The sequence below is a fragment of the Mesocricetus auratus genome, unplaced genomic scaffold (genome assembly GCF_017639785.1).
Source record: "Mesocricetus auratus isolate SY011 unplaced genomic scaffold, BCM_Maur_2.0 Super-Scaffold_100676, whole genome shotgun sequence".
Taxonomy (NCBI): domain Eukaryota; kingdom Metazoa; phylum Chordata; class Mammalia; order Rodentia; family Cricetidae; genus Mesocricetus; species Mesocricetus auratus.
In genome coordinates this window covers 143,247,532-143,256,509 of record NW_024429266.1, presented here as the reverse complement: position 1 = coordinate 143,256,509, position 8,978 = coordinate 143,247,532, and the positions used below count along the sequence as shown (strand labels likewise).

At 40.2% G+C, this 8,978-nt stretch overlaps 1 protein-coding gene across 5 annotated transcripts in view; it reads right to left on the bottom strand.

Moving 5' to 3' along the window:
• Positions 1–8,978, bottom strand: part of Gcfc2 (GC-rich sequence DNA-binding factor 2) — a 33,891-nt gene that overhangs the window by 7,117 nt on the left and 17,796 nt on the right. For 2 of the 5 annotated variants that reach the window (XM_013119247.3, XM_040737725.1), the window contains exons 10-14: positions 8,325–8,524; positions 6,291–6,441; positions 4,415–4,533; positions 2,712–2,788; positions 747–813 (exon numbers count right to left, since the gene is read on the bottom strand). In XM_013119247.3, coding sequence (XP_012974701.1) covers positions 747–813; positions 2,712–2,788; positions 4,415–4,533; positions 6,291–6,441; positions 8,325–8,524 — 614 coding nt within the window. Of the gene's footprint in view, positions 1–746; positions 814–2,711; positions 2,789–4,414; positions 4,534–6,290; positions 6,442–8,324; positions 8,525–8,978 lie in introns of those variants that run through there. The other 3 variants (XR_005873837.1, XR_002384535.2, XR_002384536.2) reach the window with 3 other exon arrangements.

Below are 8,978 nucleotides of genomic sequence, written 5' to 3'. Positions count from 1 at the left end.
TTTTAGTGTCATTTGAACTCATCTCCTTGTCATTTCTACCTCCACTGACTCGCTTTGGCTTTAACTTTAGCTTTCTGACCAGGGGGTAGCCAGGTATGACCTGAGATTAAATTCAACCCAATGCTTCTTCTGTAGGGTCTATGAGACGAAAACTGCTTTTACATTTTTAAAGGACATTTAGAAATACTAAAACACAAAACAGAATAAGGCTGGGCATGGTGGCACATACCTGTAGCTCCAGGACACAGAGGACACAGGAGGCAGAGGCAGGAAGGCCTGTTATGGAGCAGAAGACCAGCTTGGTCTCCATAGCAAGGACCAGGCCAGCCAGGACTCTATAGTGAGACTATGTCTCAAAAAAAATAAAACAAACCCTACCCAGAATATTTTTTTTTGTTGTTGTTTTTATGAGACAGGGTTTCTCTGTATTGTTTTGGAGGCTATCGGTCCAGCCTGGCCTCGAACTCACAGAGATCTGCCTGCCTCTGCCTCCCGAGTGCTGGGATTAAAGGCGTGCACCACCATCGCCCGGCTTACCCAGAATATTTTTAATATGTGAAAATTATATGATGTTCAAAGTTCAGTGTTGATATGCACAGTTTATCCAAACAGCAAGTTCATTTGCTTACATACTGACAGCCTATTAGTGTTTTTGTACTGTAGTGAATGTCAGAGTGGAATTCAACACACACTGTATGGCTGCAAAGATTAATATAGATACATTTTAAAAATAGTATTCTGCTTACCTTTAGAGCTCCCCAGAACTGTCTTTCTTGGAACTTTGAATGTGGTGACATTTTTCCTTCTTCAGAACTAATTTGAAACAAGTGAGGAGGAGGGGAGAAGAAAAGGAAGAAGAGGGGAGAAGAAGAGGAGATATAAAGGTCTCTTTCAGAATAAAACCACAAAAACTACGACTTTTTCTTGTTTGCTTTTGTTTTGAATTCTGTGTATATCTGAATGTCTGTGTGTGGTTTGTGCACATGAGTACAAAGTGCACTGCCTGCAGAGGTTACAAGAGGCCACTGGAGTCCCTAGAGTTGGAATTACAGGCATCTGTGAGCTGCCAACCTGGGTGCTGGGAATCAAACTCTAGTCCTCTGGAAGAGCATCACACTCTTAATCACCACCCCCTATTGTTTAGTTTTAATTAAGCAACTAAACAACCTGAGTGAAAAATGAACCAAGGTACTCTGATGGTATCTACCAAGAATTACAAATGTATCACACTCAGCCAATGGTGAGTTTCTGCAAGTGTGTTTTGTAGATATGATTGCCTTTGCACAGAATGGTATTTATTTGCCAGTTTGCTTATAACCTCATTGTTGGTAAGAGACTACCACCCCCATGCCGGTCAGTTACAGGGCACCTACATGCCTGTCGGACAGTTGAAAAGAAAATGAAGAAAGTTGCTTACATGGTGACATGCAATAACTTAACAATGTACTAGTGAAAAAAGTACAAAATTTCTTGTATCTGCTTATAATATACTTCATTTTATATAGAGGGGGGAGATGAGATTATAGCATATACAAGATAAATGGCAAAATCTGCAGTCAGAAATCAGGGTAAGAGTAAATAAAACTCATATTGGGGAACTAGAGAAATAGTCCAGCAGTGAAGAGCACTTGCAGTTCCTGCAGAGGACATTGTTCAGTTACTGGTTTACATCTGCCTGTAATTCAGCTTCAGGGGATCCAATGATCTCTTCACTCATGAGGCACATATGTGGTACACACATACACACAGGCAAATGCTCATAGTATATAAATTTTAAAAACAAAACACCTTTTTCATTTTAAAGACTCACTTGATTTTAGTCAAAAGGCTCAGAAGCTATTGCTTTAAATAAAAATAAACCACTCACATATTTTGAACCATGTGAATGTATTAGTTACCTATAAGTATAAAAACAAAACTTACTGGAGCATAATTTTTATTTGCAGATACTTCTTCCTTACTCAAATCAGGAATCTCCAAGAACACCCCCACCTTCCCCAACTTCCATCTTGGGAGTATTATTGGGTAGCTACAGTTCACAAATCATCACTACCAAGAAGGGTTTCTTGGCAAGTATAAGACCATGAATCAATTCCTGTGTTTCCTAAGATTAAAGAGAGTTCACAGCCACATCCAGGATGCTCTAGGCTGTGCTATGCTTCCTCTGTACATGCCCCTGCTCTGTTCTGAACACTGTCTTCATCATCCTGCCATCCTGTGGGGTAGCTACTGATTTCTCCCTGATGATAATGACACAGCAAGGCCCCGGGGTCAAACAACCAAGAAATGGTGGAGCTAAGAATCCATGTTCTTAACTTCTCTAGGCTACAACCTCCTGACACTAGGGTAAACAAGAAACACTCAAGTGCTAAGTTTCTTTTGTAGTACACAGGAGATTTACAGAAATGTTTGTGGAAATCTGTTTGCATCTTAAAACAGTATGTACATTAGTTTAGAAAAGAATAGTGTCTTCTTCATTACATCTTTAAACAAATCTGTATTCTTTCTAGGCTAGACAGGATGGCACATGCCTCTAATTCCAGTATTTGGGAAGGGGAAGCAGGAACATGCACAGAATGATGTTCAAGATCATTGTCAACTTTGTAGAAAGTTCAAGGATAGCGTGAACTATATCAGGCTGTGTCTTATACAACCCCATTTCCCCCAAAAGAAAAGCTATTTCCAATAGTGTAAAAACTAGGAGATCTTACCTCTTTGGATATAGAGGAATAAAAACATCATCTTCTATTGACTTCTTAATTCTTCCAACAACAGATTTAAGTAAATCCTATTTAAAAATTTGGAAAGCATTAGCATGCCAGAATTGGAAATATAGTAACCAAATCAAATAATTTTAATAGTGTAAATTGGTCTCCAATCTGAGCCAACTGGCACAATACTGTAAGAAATTTAGGAGATGCATGTGGCTGTCACTGAATCACTTTCACTGCTATACCGCATTTTGTTGCATGAACACTACTCATTAGACACTTAATGGTTTCCTATTAAGGGGTCCATTATGCTTAATGATGCTATAAAATACCTAGCAGAAGTCTCTTAGTATATATATAAGGATAGTTTAAATAGGTATATACACTGAAATGGAATTGCTGGAATATAGCTTATGACCTTGTATTCAACTTTGTACTGAATGATAAACTAAGACGGCAGTATCTGAGACTAGAAACCCAGTGTCTAGTGAGATTATAGACCCTAGGAGCAGCCTCCCCACTATGTAAGTTAATTGAGGTGGCATCAATATGCAGCCTACATATTTATGTTTATACCCACAGACAAATGCTACTCATTCTTAACTAGAGAAGCTTGTCTTTATGGTAAATCTGAGTGAATGCTGAGACCCATGTGCTCAGCCCCAAATACGACATTTCTACCACTCCCTAATTCAAGGCAAAAGGAATGCTGTAGAAGAGAAAATGGAAAGAATGTAAAGGGAGAAGAGATAGGAAATGTTATCTTCAGGACTTGGCACAGCCATGGCAAACATGAGATCTGAGCAGCGGTGGCAGTCTGCGCAAGACTGGGATGCCAAGAGTCAATCATGGATTGGGGAGGTCATGAGGTCCTTTCCTTCTGATTCCTGCAAGCCTTTCATACAGTGTAGGTGTGGGGCTTTGTTGGCTTGCCTATGTCCTTTGACACAGTAAATACACATTGGATAGTTCATTCGGTTTGTGTATCAACAATTACAAATGATGCAAACATTGAATTCAGTAACTCACTTAAGGACATTATATTATATTCATTTATTGGATGAAACAGTAGCTAAAGCCTCTGACAACAGCAATATATATAAACACTCAGATCCATTAGGATAACTGAGAATAAAGGCTGAGTGAAAATATCCAGCCCTAATTATCACTATCTCAAGATGAAGAGATGATGGGACTTTAAAATATTCCATGTATCAGCAACACTTCTATAGTGACATATTATTCTCATTCTTAGAAAGATTTTAATTTTGAAAACTGAAATTGGCTTACAGTACCAATAAAAAGATGCTGTATGTAACACAAACTGTTATATACCAAGAATATTGTCCATAAATGTACAATTTAGGCAAATGTATTTTTCTATAAAGGCATACTGAACGAAATGGAATTTTATTTTTTTTCTACTTAATTATAAGTACATATACTTTAAAAGCCCCATGTCAATACTTACAACATCAAAAAAAAAAACCCTCAAATTTTATTTTACCCCACCTTTTAAATACTTTCAATTCTGGCTTAAAAATAAGGATCACTTTCTAGGTAATATCCAAACAATAGAATCTGAGCTCATATAAATTATTTTATTTACTTTTTGTGGTATTGGGGATTGAACTCAAGATCTCACAAATACTAGGCAAGCGCTCTACCATTGACCTAAAGCCCAAATCTTCAGAAATCATTACCTGTTTGCTTTTACTAACTTCATTTTCAGAAGCCGACTGTTCAAAAAGCAGTCTGCAGTGCACTGTTAAACTTCTTGTCTGTGAGGTTGACAGGGGATCCCAAATGAACTCTATAAAATCTGAAACACATTTCCATGGTTACACAAGTTACTAGATCGCTTGCTTCTCATGTACAAATACCCTGTTCCACTCTTTACTGAGGTTGAATCCATGGCCAAATCATTACACTTCCTATTTACATATAATTTCTAATCATTACCACTTCCTCTTTGCATATACCCTCAATTTCTTCGTCCTCCTTGGGTTTTGCTACGCCTGTCAGGTTACCCTATAAGCCTAGCTGAATTACTAACTGTGTCTGCAATCTGCAGCTAAAATGTAGCTTTAAAGAAAGGTGTTTCACACTGATCTCCCAAAATTCAAGTGAGCCTGCATGTCAGGCAGGAATTGCTTTCCCGGGCCTTCTCACTTGCCTGGCTAACTCTCCTGGTTCTCACTTCAGTTGAAGGATCTCTCTACTTTCTTCCTCTCCCTACCCTCGTGAGTATGGATACATGTTCATGTGTGTGAGTACTTGATTGTGTGCGTGCATGTGTGCATGCATGCTTGCCTGTGTGCGCTTACCAGGTTTTTATGTAGGTTCTGGGGATCTGAACTCTGGTCCTCACTATTGAGTGCAAGAGTTTCAAACAGTGCACTATCTCTTCAGCTCCGACAATCCCTAACATCTTCTCAGTACTGTCGACCATTCTCTTTCCTTTTACAACAAAATTCCTCAAAGTACTGTCTACATGTCTCTCTGCTATTTCTTTCTGGAATCCTCTCAATCAGGCCTTGGGACTCTCCACATAGTGGTGAGTGCATCTTTCAAGTTAAACAGGACATCTGCATAGCCAACTCCAAAGACTGATGTTAATTTCTCCCTGGAAATACTTTCTTTGCTTGGATTTTGGGACACTGTTCTCCTTGTATCCTACTCTGGACTTTGCTGGGTACTTGTCATTTATGTGACTTTTAAAGGACCTTAGAACTCAGTTCCTTTCCTTCTCATTCCTTACTTCACATCACTTCGTGGCATTAAGTGCCATCAAAACACAGCTACCTCCTGCCTGACACTCCGCTTAGTGGCAGGCGCCCAGTGCAGCACAGCCCACCTGACACTCCGCTTAGTGGCAGGCGCCCAGTGCAGCACAGCCCACCAAAGCACTGCTCATCTCCTTTACTCTAAACCGCCTACTTCAGAGTCCCAAGTCAGGAAAAGGCAACTGAGTCAAAACTGTGGGACCATTCTTAATGTCCTCCTGCTCCCCTGCCCCACAATAGACCCTTCGGCACACACTGGGAGTGCTGTCTCCAGAACACAGAATCAACCGCTAGCGGCCTGGCCACGCTCATCTCTTTACTAAGCTCCCTAGTCATGGGATGGCCAGCTCACGCAGAAGAGTTTGGACTTTTAAAAATCACCGTTCAAAGGGAATGACAATCTTCAAAGTTCAATCAAATTAAACTCATTCTCCGGAGTATGGTAAAAAGATTCTGACTTTAGGAAAAGAAGCCTTTAAGGACAGAAGTTAGGATCAGTAGCTGCTAGTAGCAAGTGCACGTGAATTGTTGGGCTATCAAAGAAGGAGAAACGGAGAGGAGATGTAAGAAAAGGGAGGGAATATATGAAACACGTATGAAAAGTGTGCCACTATTGACAAAGAGGCACAAATGACTTAGTGTGCTACCACTACTAGTGTGGACAGCCAACGTTTGTACAAATAAGTGTTTTCCAACCAGGTTAACTACATTTGAAACCTTCACTGCATACAGCATTCCCTGTGTTTCCAAACTTCTCAGAGGATATTTGTGATTATAACAGAATCAAGATTACCTGTAAGGCGAGGAACAACTGTCTTGTTGATGACAGCGGACAAAATTTTTTTATCAGAATCATCGTCCTTCCTTGTATCTTCCGTGCTGCCATCCATAAACTCTGTTATGGATGTGAACCAGGGCATCTGGTTTAGAGCCATGGAGTCCAACTGTAAGACGAGGTTATAAGAGTTATACATTCTTAAACATGTGTTTTGTAAGGTAACTTTTCCCCCAAATTCCTAGAACTTTTCTAAAGGTCAGAGAGAATAATCACTTTGATTTTAACAGTGTAAGCATCACTAGACCACTAAGCAAAGTAAGGCAGGATGGCATGATGCAAAGCATCGAGGAAGAGTAACTAAAAACTGTGCTCTATGCATTCATCCACACAACACAAATGCAGCCAAGACCCACCGAGTGCCAGGACATCCAGAGACCAGCAATGGCAGCAGCTTACAGTGAAAACACATGGATGATATACGAGTTAGGCATTTGGAATCACCATGAGATTTACTGATAAAACTCATTCATCTATCCAAGCAAAACTTACTCCAGTCCTTTCATTTCTCTTAAGAATAAATGTGTGATCTGCATGTGGCTTAGCTTACTAACCAATTAGCAAACAGCAGATGGCTGTTACTACGAGTGGATGAATGAAATATCCTGAATGGTTGACTTGACCCCAGGTGCTGCCCACACAACTCCCTACAGTTCCTGAGAAATGACCTTGCTCTATTCTGAGAAGTGCTGTGGTCCTATGGAAGCCTGCAGACAGACGATTAAGACCAAGGAAGGAACACTGCATCATTTACTCTCCCTGAAAGCTTTCCTTATAGAGCTTCACTCTCCAGTATGCAGGATCCAGGCCTTGGGCTGTCTTCACATATGGGGGGGTTAGAGCTACTCTGTATTTTACTAATTCTTACTTGGTAATGGTGCTTATAGTCCAGGACCTCCTTTGCTAGGCTAACCCTGAACTTGAGTTGTATCAATAGTCTTCTACATTTCATTCTTCTTCCAAGTGAGCTACTTTTAGTAGCTTCCTAAGACATTACTTTCAAGTCCCCGAGATGACTCAGCAGGTAAAGGCACCTGCTACCAAGACTGACAGCCTAAGTTGGATCCTTGGAACTCACATAACAGAGAGAACCAATACCCATACAAGCATGCCACGGCATGTGTGCACCTCAAGGCACACACAAATAAATGTAATAAAACATTTTTTAAAACTCCACATTACCTCCATATATGACTTTTCACATTACTTTGAAAGACCAGCTCTCAACACTGAAACTAGGTTTGAAGGCCAGTGTACTCACCCCTGAACTGGCACCCCCCTTTTCAGGGAAGTATCCCCCTCGTGAAATCCTGCACACTCCTAAGGCCTCACTTACATGCCTCCTCCTCAATGTGTTCTGCTAACCAACTCTTCCCAGTTTGTCATCTCCGACTTCATAATCCTTGGAAAAGGTTTTTAAGTCAAATTTACCAAACCTATATGCTACCTAATTCTAGGGAAATTTTACACATTATGAAAGCATTAAAAATATGTTTGAATTACTGATGTTTGGTCTTACTATGCTTTGAAATCAAGCAAGATGGCAGGGGACATAGCTCAATGGTTCACTGATTGTTTAGTATACACAAGCCTTGCGTTTCACCCCAACATCACAAAAAAGGAAAAATCATGTTAAGAGTCCTGAGGAATGTAGTTTAGAGTATACATTTCTGGATAGCTGTTCCAAGGCTCTAAATATTTCTTACAACTGTAAGGGTAAACGGTTTTGTTTTTATTTTTTAATGCTATTCATTTACTTGTGTGCCTGTGGGGGAGGGGAGGGACACAGAGTACAACTTGTGGAATTTAGTTCTCTCCTTCCATCACATGGGTTCCAGAGTCTGAACTCAGGTCATAAGCCTTGGCAGCAAGCACCTTTACCTGCTAAGCCATCTTGCCAGGCTGAAGTTTCCATATTTTATAGTTAGCCTGATGGCCAGGGCACACAAAAGGCTGACATGACCAGGACAGTCACATAGTAAGCACTGATACCTTCAGAGGATTCCAATCAAGCAACTGTACTCGTATCAGGGGACTTAAAAGCTTTGGTAAGCAGAAACCAACGAAGGCTTCGTAGTAGGAATCAGGAAACTTTTCTCGCCACTGCTGAAATTTCAATAAAATATTCTGGACGTTACAAAAATCATCATGCACATCTTCAAAAACTCTCTTACAATCTTGTAAAATGTCACCTGCAAACAAAGTAAGTCTCTTTATGTCATGCGTTTTAAGGCTACTTCCTTACCAACAGTTAGTTATGACTTACTATTTAACCAACGGGGCTGTACACTTCATTTTTTTATACATTCATCTTATTTAAAAAGTCACTTTAGTAACAAAAGTGATAATATGGACACTAATCAAGCCTACCATGTATCTGAGTCCATGGCTATATGCCAAAATATCATACATTTCTTTTTTTCATTTCATTACCATAGCCGTCTTCCCTTTAAGGTAGATAAAACCCACTGATTTAAATAAAACAAGTAAGCAAAGCGCACTGAACTGAGGCGGGCAAGAACAAAAGCCCCTTTCCACTGAGTCTAGTGAGTAGCAAAGCCCAGAATCTTTGAGCTGCACTATGAACCTTCTTGGGTCACCTCTCAGCAGCGCACAGACATGGGAGAAAAGCTGAACCAACTGTAC